The sequence below is a fragment of the Coccinella septempunctata genome, chromosome 1 (assembly GCF_907165205.1).
Source record: "Coccinella septempunctata chromosome 1, icCocSept1.1, whole genome shotgun sequence".
Taxonomy (NCBI): domain Eukaryota; kingdom Metazoa; phylum Arthropoda; class Insecta; order Coleoptera; family Coccinellidae; genus Coccinella; species Coccinella septempunctata.
The window spans coordinates 39,018,909-39,035,038 of NC_058189.1; the positions used below are offsets into that span (position 1 = coordinate 39,018,909).

Consider the following 16,130-nt stretch of genomic DNA (forward strand, 5'->3'; position numbering starts at 1 on the left):
AATCTCTCTGCTTCAGCGTTAGATCAGCCTTCACCCTGACTTGCCCTAACTTATTTTTGTTCCGCAAAATATTGAGTGCATCCTCGGAATCCCCCAAGACAACCTTAACATACATCAGGTCTTCATCCTTTTTCTTGCCGACACGCATGGTTCTGATGACTCTTATTTCTGGGAACAATTTGGATACAATATCCTGAACCACTTTCTTTGAATCCTGTGTCGACTTAACTACAGGGACACCGTGAAACATTACGTTTCTAGCACGAAGCTTGCGCTCCTCAAGCTCTGTATAAAATTCTTCGGCAGAAAAAGTATTTTCAGCACATTCTGATGGTCGAATATTAGATTCAAGAGTCGCAATAGTTTTCTGCAATGAGAAAATTTTTTCTTCCTGGGCAGCAAGAGTACTAGCTATTATATAAATTTCCCCCCTCAATTCAATCATCTTGCCGAGATATTTCTCTTCAATATCTTTCTTGAAACCGTAAAATTTTTCCTGGAATAGCTAACTTAAACGTCCAAATAGTTGATCAGCTTCAGAGGCCAGCTGCAGCGGGCTACAGCACATAATCACCCCTTCGGGCTCAATGGCATTAGCCTTATTGGAACAGCTGAAATGGAAATGGTTACCACATTCGACACAGCTCACAGGCTCCACAACCTTCCTTTTACAATGACCACACTTGTTCTCACTGTCGGAAGCAGACATGGTGATTCAGATACGACATGACGCCACTGGTAAATCAACAGACAGTGGAGATAAACAGCAATGTCCGATATAAATGACTGCTCAGAAGAACTCCGAATATTACAAACTTACGCCCCGAAAACGAATCGAGCTGGCCGACAATGCCACGAAAAGACGTTGCCCTGATCAAACAAAAATTCTCCGGAAAACTGTTGAACATAATATGTTCATATTATGTTGAAGAGTTAAGGATGAGACATCTAGGAAACAACACTCACACAACACCCACTATTCCTATGATGAGAAGGGCTCCTCTCTATCGACTTGTGGCATTTCTGTCAGCGTGTCTTAGGGTTTTAGTCTGTCCAACTACGGATGAACAATAGGTCACTAGACCTCAGTTCAGCCCGTTGGGGCACCGCACGTGACAGAAGAAGAACCGCCACAACATCCTCTACCCGGAGGTACAATATTATACATTCATTACGCCAACTGGCCAAGGGACGAATAAACAAGCACATATAAGCTCCACAGAAGCTGGGGCTGGTTCAACAAACATGGTAAGAGGAATCTCTTGCCAGGAAGGTGTAACTGAAATTAGTTCTCAAACTCCTATGTTCAATATTCTTGCATTATTCAATTTTTTCAAATCTATCTATTTTATTGTCGATCCAATAAGTTCTAACTCCTAGCAACAAAACCACAAAGTTCTAGTTGTTTGTAACCGTTCCAAAGGTTTGTTATTAGAAATACTTAATCAACAAAAACCGTTCCTTCTATAATAGTACGAGAGCTAGCAACGTCGAAAGAACAAGAATTTTAGGAAGGCTGATTTTTTAATATATGATTCCTTAGACTCACTCGAACATAAAACAACATCTCTGCCAGCTGGAGACATTAGGTCCTTTCGTTTACATAGAAAGTGTAGCACTTTTCTACACTCGATTTGATTTACACCAGTGTAGAGGGAGTGAAGTTTATCTACACATAGTCAAAAGGAGATGTTGTTAAACTACACCTCCTTTACACTGGTGTAAATTCAGTCAGCAAACGAAAACTAAAATCGAGTGTAGAAAGGTGCTACACTTTTTATGCTAACGAAAGGACCTTTTGTGTTCTCCAGTGCGCACCGCTCCTTTATAGGTGAAAAAGATGAAATTGCACTCATTTTAGGAAGATTTATTTTTGTTGCATTTACTTCGGATCGGAACACAATAATTGAAAGTATACATTTTTTTGGGCAGACGTTTTGACCGTTGCTAAATGCCTGGCAGACGATATTTTTGATTAAAAAAATGGTGAAATTTCAAACCATTTCAGGAAGGTTGTAATTTCGATATTGTATTATTCAGATATTCAAGAGTACATGAAATTGGTAGACATTAATTCGGTTGCTAAAAGAAGGCAGACGCCCTCAAAGTTTCAAAATATTATGTTATCGGACAGGGCATATGAGAGTGAATGATCGCAAAAGAGTCAAAAAACCATTTAAGGAAGGCTGAAATTTTGATATTGAATTATTTAGATATTCAACCTTAAATATCTAAATAATATAGCCTCAAAATTTCAGCCTTCCTGAAACGGTTTCACGACTCTTTTGCGATCATTCACTTCGCATAATGCCCTGCCCGATAACAAAATATTTTGAAACTTTGAGGGCGTCTACCTCGTCTGCCTTCTTTTAGTAAATGAACTAATGTCTGCCAATTTAATGTTTTATTATTGAATATCTAAATAATATGGATGATATTAAAATTTCAGCCTTCCTGAAATGGTATGAAATTTCACTATTTTCTTCATCAAAATGTCGTCTGCTAGGCATTTAGCAACGGACATAACGTCTGCCCAAAAAAAATTTATATTCTCAATTGTGTTCCAAAGTGAATACAACAAAAGTGAATCTTCCTAAAATAAGTGCAATTCCATCTTTTTCACCTATAAAGAAGCGCTGCGCAATGGAGAACGCAAAGTCTGCTAGATGGCAGAGGTGTCGTTTCGTGTTCTAGTGAGTCTGAGAAATTATACAGGGTGTTTCCTAATTGAATGTCAATACTTATGGGGGTAATTTTTGGGCCCATTTTAAGAAAAAACTGTATATGAACATATGTCCTAAACGTCTTACCTTTTGAGATACAGGGTAGTAAAGTTTTCAAAAATAAATCAATATCTACAATATCACTTCAAATATTTTAATGAAATTTGTCATACATTTATACTATGAATCAAGAGGCATTTTTTAATGTATCACTTTTTTCTTAATTTCCACCAGTGGCGTTCGTACGTAATTTGACCTACCTATTTTGGCAGACATTGTTGTACGCCACAGATTTTTCCTCAAATAAAAATTATTTTTGAAATTCCCAATAATTTCTTACCAAAGTTGATTACTTGACTTTTTTCAATCCGATTCACGGTTTCCGCTTAAAAAAATAAAAACCGTTTCTCTGCATGATCATAACAATATCGTTGATGCATACATATGACGATATCACCATGCAGATACATACGTAGATTTAATATTTTTAGATGAAACCCGTGCGTCGGACTAAAAGAATTCAAGAGATCAAATTTGCTCATAGTTGAATACAGTCAGTGGCGTGCCACTGACTGTCTAAATAATACCACCCTGTATCTCAAAAGCAGTGGCGGATTTACATATTTGCCGCCAGTAGGCTATTCAAATTTTGCCGCCCTTACCATAATTATTTAGTTCAAAATATTAATGACAATTTTTGTGTCAGTGAAAATGTAACTTTGGGATTTGTACACGTTGGTCCTAATAACAACTCATAATTATTGTGACCTAGGGAATCGATGTGTCCGAGTTTCCAGATCATTTTTACAACGCAACGATTAAGTTGAGATTTCACAAGAAATAGAACGTTTATTTCTGAATGAACAAAAATTTAGTCATACACTTCTAATAGGGTGAAGTAATGGATATATTAATTGATATTAGTCACACAGTGATATACATTCAGTAAACTTGATCATTTTTGTTGGGCACACAGTTCAAAATAGAATAGATAAATTTTATATCAAACGAAAAGGAGAAATTTATTATCATTAAGTATGGCACAGCATATATACATGGTTACATGGTCCATAGGAATAGTTGCAAAAAAATTAAGGGGGTTATTCTTCGTCAGAAAATAGGGTGGACCTTTAATATGCAATTTTCTTTTCTGAGTCCTCCTGCTTAGTTACAGCCCGAAAAGCAGTTTTCAATTTTTTTCTTGCGAATCGAAAAACTGACAAGAACGAAATCAAGCAGATATTTTATGCGGGGTAGAAAATCTCGGTGCTGTTCCACTATGATTGAAAGTGCTAGAAAAAGCTACCCCTAAACATTGTTCCGCAAGAAACTTTTTTCCATATCCGTATTTCAAAATAAAAGATTGATTTTGGATAGCTTGATCCATTCCTAATAAATAAGGTCTCTTGTAGTTTCTTGGGAAAATTCACACAAAAAAAAGACCGTAAACAAAGTGCATATCGAATATTTCTGCATTTGTGCACACAATCATCTTGATGAGTATGTGTGACAAAAATCTCGAGATGATTTTTTGAGAATGGATTAAGTTTTCCAAAATTAATTTTTTATTAGAAGATATGAATATCGAAAAAGTTTCTTGCGAAGCAAGGATCAGGGATGGATTTTTCTACCCCTTTCTATCATAGACGAACAGAACCAAAATTTTTTTGATACCTTCCCGTACGTATAAAATATCTGCTTGATTTAATACAGGAAAGTTCATTGATTTTCAATAAAAAAAAAAACAAAAACTGCTTTTCGGGCGCCATCTTCAGGGGGCTGTAACTAAGCAGTAACACAAAAAAGAAAAGACCTTTCCTACTATTCATATTATTATATGTATTATATCGCCACAATCTAACTGACGATGACAATTAAATAGGAACGTAAGTCATAAAAGTCTCATCTCGGGTTTCATAAAGCTTGATCAGGGAATCAACGCTTGATTGATCAACAGAAGACGTCAATTTGTTTTCAATCGATAATTCAGTCATGATCATTCATAATATCATTTTCGTATCAAATTATGTTCATACGTCCATTAAATTATTCTCAATTGCTACTTGTTCAATATATTTAGCAATGAAAAAGTTTCAGTGATTTCGTTTTAGAAATCAAGTTTTATGAAACCCGCTGTTAAAATATCTTTCTGCGATGTCGTCATACGAAATTTTGTTTAGTTATGACTTTATACACGAAAGCGTTCAGCTTTTCTTGGCTCAATGTGGTTCTTAGGTACCTAACTTTTCACCTTTTTCAAGCAAAAAAAGCTTCTCTCACCCGAACAATAAGTCGTTGGTGTATACAGGGTGGGCAAAATTCTTTATCTACTGAGGGAAACTCGAGAACTATGGCAGCTGAAAGAAAACGGATGACACATTTTCGAGCTCAGAAAAACAAAGAATGGTGAAAACCGATTTTGAGTTATTAGCAAAAAATGAAATTTTGAATATTTCGAAAAGTTCTCATAACTTTTTGTATTTGAAGTTACAGAGCTGAAACTTGAACCTTCTACAGACCCTTTTTTACGTAGAATCCACTGACGAGCACCAAATATTTTTTCATTTCGAAACATTAGGCGAACTTTCGTTTTTTTAAATTGAATTTGTAATTTTTGGATTGGAAAAGAAGATTCTGTTAGTAGAATCTACGTATAAAAGTGACTAAGAAAGTAAGTTTCAGATATGTAACTTCAAACACAAAAAAGCTATGAGAACGAATTCGTCAAAATCCCAATATTTCATTATAAATCAAAATCTAGAAATGATAGGCCGGTTCTCTTTTCAGAATTGGATTGTGCATGAAAAAAGAGCTCGATAATGTGTCATCCGTTTTCTTCTTGCTCTGATAGTTCTCGAGATCCCCTCAGTAGACAACGAATTTTGCTCACCTTGTAAATAGAGGCAATAGAGCCATAGATACGAACTTCTGGACAAATATTTCTTGAATTGTGTTCTCGTAGGAACCGAAGAAACACATCCCAACGATTCAGAATCTGGTTACACCAAAATTTTTCAACCTCACGAAATTTCAGTATAGAGTCCAAAGCGGCCGAAATAAGAGTGGATCAGGAAAATAGTAATGATGCACTACTTGGTCAAATTTTTTTTATAATTAGGGAAAATCAGATGTAGATAGATATTAAAATATCTATGAAATACAAGTATTTCAGTTTCTATAATTAGTGCAAGCAAAATTGTCCCAAAATTTGCCGCCCCCTGGAATCTGCCGCCCTAGGCTGCAGCCTACTTAGCCTCTATGGTAAATCCGCCACTGCTCAAAAGGTAAGACGTTTAGGACATATGTTCATATGAAGTTTTTTTCTTAAAATGGGCCCAAAAATCACCTCCATAAATATTGACATTCAATTAGGAAACACCCTGTATATTGAAAAATCAGCCTTCATAAAATTCTCCTACACTCTCTCACTCTTACACTATAAACAATAACTAATTTATTGCTTTCAGTTGGCAATGAGGCTAATGGTAAATCTTGTCTCATCGTGCTCTTCTGGGGCTTACTACGGGACGACAAAAAATTCTTACTGAGAGATGGATCTTCGGTGAAATTGATAGAGATTTGGAGTAAATTTGTTCCATCCAACTGCCCATTTCTCAAGGACAAAGCGAAAATTTTTATTTTCAATGTGAGTTTCTGATTGATTAATACACGGATTAAGGTTAATAATACTTCTCCATTTTTTAGGGACTGCCTCTGAAAACCCTATATGATTACGTAACTATATACATATATATTTTCTGAGTTAATAGACGGTATCCTTTTCAGGGTGTGAAACACATAGAAAACACAGAAGAAGATGCCTTACCCATCAGTAGGAAATATAGTGGCATATTTTCTTATAATATACCTGCTGAGGCTGATATGCTAATTGTCTTCAAACATAACGATGGTACGAATCATATTCAATTAAAGAGGATTAATGGGAATGAATTTGAAAATATAGGTTCAGAATCTCGAATGGGACAAAAAGTATCTATAGTAATCCCGGAAACGTTCCGTTGAATAGTTACCCTGCTCCAAAGATGACGACTTGATTATGAATTCATTCAATTTTGTCAAAGTGGGACGAAAATGAAAATTTGCAGTGGTATTTTTCAAATGAAGGTGACCTTGAACTTAATTTTCACTCATCCCCCATAGCTACAGAGGGGTAAAGTCGACAACATTCTTCTTATTTTTCACCGTATTTTCATTCAGTTCTTGAATATTCTCCATGAAAAATTCGTATTGAAAAAACAATGTTATTTGGAGACTTGGAAGTTATGGAAATTGAATTGATCTATTCCATAATCAAGCAATAATCTTTGAAGAAACGCAATTCTTGAACGAAGCGTTTCTGGACATGCCTCCATGGCAACTTTTCGTCTCATTATGAGATTCGGCAACTATATCCAAATTAATTCCCATTAATCTTGTTACACCCTACAGAGGTACAGGGTGTCCGAGTTTAATTGTCCCTTTACCTTATTGTAGGAACTAAAGAAGCTAGAAGAAAAAGTTGAACAGAAAACTTGTCTGGAATCGATTGAATTTTTATTTTTTATAACCCACCTTAATACAGGGTGCTCTGTTTTTTCCCTGTTGGTATCAACTTTCTTATTTTAAATAGAATACCAATAATAATAAAAAAATGCAATATCCTTGTCAAATTTTAAGGTAACTTTGGTATGACAACCATTGTTCTACATAGCACCGATTCTGAGATATTCGCCTATTTCCTGAAATTTTGACAGCTGTCGGTGCTCACTAAAATAGTTGATACTAATTTTCTAATGAATGTATCAAAACTAAATTCTGCCCAGCTCTTATCAGCATATTGGATCATGCGTTACATTTCTATTTCAAGCAACCTGATATATAGGGTCTTCAAAAATTGAAGTTGAAAATTCAAATAGAAGTTCAATCAAAACTAAATTTTTTCAAATGCAACCTATATTTTTTTGTGCTCATCATGTAGAGCAGGTTGAAAGGAGCAAGAAAAGTATTCAAAACTTTTCTGTAGTGAATAGTTTAAGAAATATGGACGAAAAAGTGCATTTTCCCGTAAGAACCAACGATAATTATTAATAACTGTTGATGCTATATAGTTCTCTTTGATTTTGTTTGATAAATTTAATTAACTAGATTGACTTATGAAAGACAAAGAGACTCTTTTACTCATAATCAGTACTCGCTCCCAATAAAATTAAATTATTTCAACTTTAAAGGGAGACTCAACTAACAGACATACATTTTTCTCAAAATAATCAACTAGTTGTCTGAAAACAAAAAATAAAACTCAAAAATACACAATTAAATAAGTGCTAGTTTCCATAGTTACCATATTCTATCAGCTTAATTTGTTAATTAACGTTGGTTGTTACGGGAAAATGCACTTTTTCGTCCATATTCCTGAAACTATTCACTTTACAGAAAAAAAATTTGGATACATTTTTTGCTCATTTCAACCTGATCTACATGATGAACACAAAATATATATATAGGTAGCCATTTGAAAAAATTCAGTTTTGATTGAACTTCTAATTGAATTTTCAACTTTAATTTTTGAAGACCCCGTATATGAGATTGCTAAAAATAGAGATGTAACGTATGATCCAATATGTTGACAAGAGCTGGGCAAAATTTGATTTTGATACATTCATTAGAAAATTAGTATCAACTATTTATATATATTTATATTTCACTACAGAAAAGTTTTGAATACTTTTCTTGCTCCTTTCAACCTGCTCTACATGATGAGTACAAAAAAATATAGGTTGCATTTGAAAAAATTAAGTTTTGATTGAACTTCTATTTGAATTTTCAACTTCAATTTTTGAAGACCCTGTATATCAGGTTGCTTGAAATAGAAATGTAACGCATGATCCAATATGCTGATAAGAGCTGGGCAGAATTTAGTTTTGATACATTCATTAGAAAAGTAGTATCAGCTTTTTTAGTGAGCACCTACAGCCGTCAAAATTTTAGGAAAAAGTGGAATATCTCAGAATCGGTGCTATATAGGACCATGGTTATCATACCAAAGTTACCTTAAAATTTGACAAGGAATTCAAAAATGCAATAATAGACAGGGAGTTCCATTTAAAATAAGAAAGTTGATACCAACAGGGAAAAAACGGAGCACCCTGTATTAAGGTGGGTTATAAAAATAAAAGTTCAATCGATTATAGACAAGTTTTTTATTTGACTTTTTCTTCTAGCTCCTCTAGTTTCCACAATAAGGTATAGGGACACCTTAACTCGGACACCCTGTACTTAGTTTTGCATGGTCTATCTCAATTACTTTGAGTTGAATACTTAAGTATTTTTCTGAATTATTTCTATCTTATTGACACTTTTGATGAGCTGATGAACACATAAAAATGTAAGAAATGTATGACTTCTTGAGAATTATTTACGGAATCAGCACACGAAATTACAAAGAAATTGCTTGAATCTATTGCTTTATATTTTTATCGTAGACCTGTGTAATTGGATTGGATATAACTTCTGTTTAATTTCAGATCTGAAAACTTCAGTGGAATATATGGATTCACTCTGTAGTAATTTTCAAAATTACGCACAACGTGAAGACATTTCCTCGCTTCTAACAATAGCCCATTTTTCAAGTCAGCCGACATTAATCTCCACAATGACTAGGAAATTTTATCTGAAACCGAACGCACACCGTGGCATACAGCTTTCTCTGAGAGAGAAGTACTCGAAAATTGAGGAGGCCATCCAGAAAGTCAAAGAAAATATTATCTATCTCACGAAGGCTAAAAAAGATTTGCCCGAAAATACCGAAGAAAATACGAAGGTGCCAGAGCCAGTGGCTGAGTTGAAAAGATCGTCGTCGATTGAGGGAAATTTGCAGAGGAGAATACCTAAACAAGATGCACTGACAAAGTTTCGTTCGAGATCGAATACGACATCCCGTTTGAACGATATTGATAAATATATTCACAAGAGGAGAGGATCTGCAGATCATAAGCCTGCTTGGAGGTATTAGATTGTAGCAGTAACGGCAAATTGGGATGTGTGACCAAACTTTATTTTATCTAATTATCGAACATAAATAATAAGTAACACATTATACAATATATTGATACAACCCGCAAAGTTCATATTTCGAGGATAGAACGTTTACAAAATAAATACCGAATATGAGGATTTTCCAAGTTCCGTCAACGCGTTTTATGCCAGTGTTGATGTTACGTATTTTTATTACTCAATGAATATGCCATATGAATAAATACCACAGTCGTCTCTGGAAGGTTGTGATAATACCATATCCGGTATTTTGATTCTACTGTCAGTGGATTATAATAATAATAAAGGTCTTTATTCATCAAAACGTAATTACAACTTAAACAATGATACATTTAAAGGGCGAGATTTAGCTCGCACAGTCTAATACAATTTAAAGTTTAGAGTGCAAATAAGTTAATTTAACTATGCGTCTATTCTTCCATCTAACCCGAAAATAATTCAGTAAACAAATGAAGAAAAAAAAAACACAAGCAAACATGAGCGCAAAATCAAGACGAAGAAAAATGTATTCTTTGAAATAAGTTGTTCATAGTGAAACGTTTATAGTTAGGTAATTCATTTATTCATCCTCTTCTTTTGAATTATAAACAATTTATCTTCACTTTTGTTATTATATATATATATATATATATTTTCACTATTTGTCGCACTGTGAAATACAACTCTTTGTCGGAGAGCGTATAGCTCAAAGACGTGGAGTAAGTAACACTTTCGCCACTACCACTTACCGGTTCTTTCAAGCTCCTTAATTATACAGGGTGTTCTCAAAGGTGAGGCTTTCTTTTTGGCAGAAGGTAGAACTCATCAAACTAAGTCAAACCTTGAATTGTCTATATAAAATATCCAAGATGGCTGAGATAAAACCCCTTGAAGTTCGATCCCTCGAAGTAGTATTTTGAAACTTTGAGGGCGTCTGCCTTCTTTTAGCAACCGAATTGAAGTCTGGCAATTTCATGTGTTCCTCTTGAATATTATTACGATTAATATTATTGAAATTTCAGCCTTTCTGGAATGGTTTGAAATTTCACTAATTTCTTCATCAAAAATGTCGTCTGCCAGGCATTTAGCAACAGACAAAACGTCTGCCCAACAAAAAAATGTATATTCTCAATTGTGTTCCGAAGTGGATTCAACAAAAATAAGTATTCCTGAAATGAGTGCATTTTCATCTTTTTCATCTATAAAAAAGCACTGCGCACTGGAGAACGCAAAGTGTCCAAGCTGGCAGAGGTGTCGTTTTGTGTTCGAGTGAGTCTAAGGAATCATATATTGAAAAATCAGCCTTCCCAAAATTCTTGCTCGTAAATATTGCTAGCTCTTAGTATAATACCGCTGTGTGCCGATTGGCAAAGCCAACTAGAGAAGACGCATCCACATTTATATGCGTGTACATAGTCCAAGGGCGGATCCAGGATTTTTTTCTGGGGGGGGCACAACGGGCAGACGAGCAAAAAATCAACAGTAAATGTAAGAAATGAACTTCACTTTTATTTTAAAGCGTTCAAGTATGTATAGAAAGATCCGTCCGTCTGGAAGGGGGGCACGTGCCCCCGTGCCCCCCTAAATCCGCCCTTGACATAGTCTAAATTGCAACCACAGATTACGGATCTGTAATCTATAATCTTTTCAAACAGAAATCTTGAAATATCTTGTCTAACCATGAAAACGAATTTTTTATTTGTGAAAAAGATACCATATTTTAACATGAAACACTTATTTCACTTATTACACACAGTTTTGCTAGAAAAATGTGAATTGAAAATAATTAATCACAATCTTGTTGAAACTCTAATTGCATTCTAGATTTGCACTACCTTCAGGCATAAGTACCTACACTTTTTTATGTTCAAGAAAACATGATATAATTTTGCTTATTTATTATTTTCGTCGTTGGTACTCATGTATTTCTAAAGAATAACAGAATTTCTTTCTGTCAGTATTATCTTCTAGTAGCAATACTACCACTATCTTGCATTGGTGAATGCTGCTGCTTTTTCCTTTTACTCTAACGCTTTCACAGCTCCGGTTTAAGATTGAGATTTATCATTTTCACTCGCATTAGTCGAAGTCGCTTCAGTTTCACTGATGCTTTTATATTTTTACTAAAACTTACGTTTCTCTGTATTCCATGTCAGTGAATATTTTGAGTCACAATCGGGAGCCAAATGGTTCAGAAGTAGTTCTGTTTACTGAAGGGTAAATGTCACTCCTGGTAAAATAAGACTACCACTTTATGATAATCAAGAGTAAGTACCTACAGAAATAAATTGAAATTCAGTTCAAAGCCGATTGGAAGGTGGCAAAGTCAAGATCAATTTGGAGAACTGGGTCCGTTAGCAGAGGCGTATCGATAGATAAAAGTAATACGTGAAGTTAAAAATAAGATAATTTGAAATAAATTTTGTGCCAAAAAGTTGTTATAATTTAAATTGCACTGCCTGAGCCGAGTATTTTCGATCTTCTATTAGGCTTTCTTTTTATATTTTCTTGGTAATTATATCCTCACTTAAGAGGAGTTTATACCACGGGACTTTCCCGCCATCCGTATAAGGCGTAAAGGGGGAAAGACTTTCAGAATGTGGGGTGTTGCTAGAACACTCGAACGATAAGTAGAAGTTACGAATATTACAATAGTTTCAACTTTTTAGTCGGAAAACTGGCAGCACTTAACGGACGTCTTTTTTCAATTTCACCAGGATAAGAATTGTAGCCAATAGCAAGACTTTTCGAGAAAGTTTTTCATGTGGAAATTCATTTAAGAGATTATTTCACCTCGGAAAGTTAATAACATGAATGAATCTTTGTTCTTCAAGGAAAAAAAAAATTATAAAAAAAATTTTGTTTTTCCGTTTGACAAATAAAAAAGTTTCTGACTTTCCGAGCTGACGAACTGATTGAATTGAATTATAATGAAACCTCTTTTTTCTACAAGCGTGCGCGTTCAACCTTTTTCCCGCACGAATTTCAAGTTGCAAAGAGTCACTTTCCCAAAAGGTGCGGGAAAAACGCCTGCTATTTCTTTCCCGCACGCATTTTCGTGAAATGGATACATTTATATATTTCAAGCGCTTGTAGAAAAAATATTGTTCCTAACTCTTGATACTTGCCCGCACTCAACTGCTTACCCGAACTCTGCTTCGCATCGTTCGGGCAACGGCAGTTTCGTGCGGGCAAGTATCACTTTCCGCACTTGATAGGAAAATAACTATTCTCTTTTAGAACTGATCACTAAAACGGTGTAGACCCCTCATAATTAGATGGGGTAGAGTGTGCAACTGCTTGACGTCATTTCAAGTTCGTCAGAAAACAAATAAATTAATATCGGGGAACCACCAGGTTGTCGCGTTAGCACGAAACGCAATGAAAAACTCGCCGAGGAATCACCATGTACCTACGGTGTCGCTGGTTAATCCAGAAATTTCAAGTTCTTGAGTCACGACAAGATTTTATATCTCAAGAGAGCGTCAAGACAAGATTTCTTGAATTTCTTGACTTTTCCTCAAGACAAGACAAGAAGTTTGACATCAAGATGAGAATTCTTGTCTCGTTGACCCCTAATCGATTGATAATCGGCTACTGGCAGAAATTACGAGGGTAATCACCTTCTTCAATTTTAAAGTTGCCGAAAAAGAAAATTTTTCTAGTAATTTGATACCGCACCATAATCCGTAATAATTCGGATCATTCTTAATGGGAAAATAACCGTCAGCTGCATGAATGATGGTGGATTATTACCTCTGCCGCGTGTATGAACTCGACCAAATTTAAGAAATAAAAGTCATTTGATACCGCATGAATTTCAGTCAACTGACTGTTTTTACCTCAAAACGAATGAAAACCATTGTCAGCTGCATCTTCAACGGTGGAAAGACCGTCAATCAGCGTCCTAAACATGCGCGGTTAAGTGCAAAGGAGCGTCTTATAATTGATACTGAAAATGAAGTGACGGTCTTTACCAACAGAATCATTCATATCACCGGATAATAATTTACATTTAAATTGTTTAAAACTAAACTGAATGACAAGATTTTCTGACGAAATGTCGATTGCTGCTTTCTTCAGAAAAGGAAAAAACGTCTTTCAATATTATAAGTTGATCAGAATCTTATAAAGAACCCTTTACAGACTTCTAAAAGGTTCGAACGTGGAATATTAAGCAACTTGAAAAAAATTGCAGAATGTGTATGCAGAATATACAGGATGTCCCGGATAAGATAGGAAACATTTTAATGTGAGGAATTTTTTTCCAGCGTGTCAGATTTTTGGAGGATATGTTAATTGTACCCAATGGAAGCTACTTTTTAAGGGACTGACGATTTGGACGTGACGCAAGGTCACAGCGGTCCTTTGAATATGTAAAAAAAATCGTTATTTGTACATACTCGAGCGTGTCAGATTTTCATACAGATGGTTAATCTGGGTGTTGTAGACGTGTTGACCTATTAATCTGAAACTAATCAGGGGGGGTTTTCTTAATCTCACACTTTGAAGATGATAAAAATCCCTTTTTTTCGAATATTTTCCCTCCCTGTACCTCTAATCGTTTTTGTATTCATTATGAAAGTTGTAGATAATAAAATGCTACACAACTTTTGTCTGAAGCAATTTTACATAACCTTAACCGTTCTCGAGTTAGAGGGCGATAAGAGCGAGAAGCTTAGCCACACATGCGAAAGGGCAAGGTCAATGAATCCCAGTCTAATCTACAATTGTCAAAAGGTATTTCTATGATGACAATTTCGAAATTAGTCACGAAAATTGTATTGTTGTCTGTGACTGAACCTTAGAATGTACTATTTTCCAACGAGTGAATTTTCGCTTCAGCATGTATCGCTAAACACCTCGCGTTAATCGCCATATATCTCAAAAACGTTTGAACGTAGCAAAAATTGCTTGGGACAAAATTTGTAGAAAATGTTATGCTCTACTCTTATAATGAATGCGAAAAAGATTTGAAGCCCAGGGAAGAATATAAATCGAAAAAACTGATTTTTGTGACCTTTATGGCCAAGTTTTTTTGTTTCGGCTTGCTAAAACTGTAAGATTATATTTTTTCCGTTATTCTTGAATCATTAGCTTCAAAATAAGAAAAAACGTCACTGCGCACGAGAATGTACACGTGACGTTTTTTTTTGCAACTTTGGCGCCCTCCCACATATTTTCGACACACTCAAATTGTCAGATTAAGAGAATATATTCTTTTCAACATGTAATTAACTACATAGAGTCATTCGGGGTAACTGAGCGCAGTGGGTAAGTGTGCGCAGTGCGTATATCTCGATTATGCAATGTATGAAAAAGGGGTTCATTTGGGTGAAGCAAGGGCGCAGAATCGCCATATTAGTTCTTCATAGAAGTGTGCCGTGCCACGTTTCTTTAACTTTTTATTTGCAATCAATCAAATTCACTAGTTTTCTTGTTAATTTTTAGCATCTCTGCACATTCTGCCAGGTCCAAGTTTCGAGTCCCTCAGTGTTAAACAATATTTTATTCGATCATGGGCATATTAATCTAAATATATAATAAAAAATTTAAGGTTCTCTTAGCTGCTCAACTCTATAAGAACGTCAATTCAAATTTTGGCTTCCTGGGGAAAGTGTGCGCGGGTAAGTGTGCGCGTATATTCATTATATGGGCATTTGTTCAGTGAGGAATAAATTATGACATTGTTGATTTTCTTGGTTAAGACTCGATCAATATTGTCCTATTTGTTCAGAAAAATATGAAGAGCCACCAACAGGGGAATGTATCAAGTGTTGTGTTCACCAAGAATTGTGGCACGAACAATAATGCACTGCTTGTAAAAAGGCGCTTCTGTATTGACAATAAACAGCATTACTATAATATTGTAACATTTTGATGACATTATTTGGTAATTTGTTTTGATTGTGTGGTTCACTAAGCACTGCGTTCACTTACCCCGTGAGGGTGCGCACACTTACCCGCAATACGGGGCATGTGAACGCACTCAGACTTTCTCTATTAAATTCTTTTTTGCGGAAAGAAAACGTTTTTGTTTGTTTGATTTTTGATGTTTTCTTATAGATTAGAGAATTCTCTATCTTATGAATATGTTTTAATTTTCCTAGCTTCAACATTTGAAACAGGGTATGACTTGAAAGGCAAAAGTGCGCACAGTTGCCCCGAATGACTCTATATATTAATCTGACACGCTCGAGTATGTACGATGATCGTTTTTTTTTACTATTCTGACAGGCTGTCCTAGAAAATTCCCCCTACATACAGGTCTAATTTTTGGTAGAGGTACTCTACAGGGTCCAAGGTATGTCCCCTTATATTAATCTGACACGCTCGAATGAATCCCGAATTTCCCTCTTCGGCTCGCCAACTATA

At 35.2% G+C, this 16,130-nt stretch overlaps 1 protein-coding gene across 2 annotated transcripts in view; it reads left to right on the plus strand.

Moving 5' to 3' along the window:
* LOC123318717 overlaps positions 1 to 9,845 on the plus strand; it is a 38,091-nt gene extending 28,246 nt beyond the window's left edge. Inside the window, exons 2-5 of one of the 2 annotated variants that reach the window (XM_044905428.1) lie at positions 6,191 to 6,369; positions 6,429 to 6,458; positions 6,510 to 6,633; positions 9,248 to 9,845. In XM_044905428.1, coding sequence (XP_044761363.1) covers positions 6,191 to 6,369; positions 6,429 to 6,458; positions 6,510 to 6,633; positions 9,248 to 9,735 — 821 coding nt within the window. In that variant the 3' untranslated portion in view covers positions 9,736 to 9,845. The remainder of the gene's footprint in view (positions 1 to 6,190; positions 6,370 to 6,428; positions 6,459 to 6,509; positions 6,634 to 9,247) is intronic. The other variant, XM_044905438.1, reaches the window with a different exon arrangement.
* Positions 9,846 to 16,130: the final 6,285 nt, after the last annotated feature.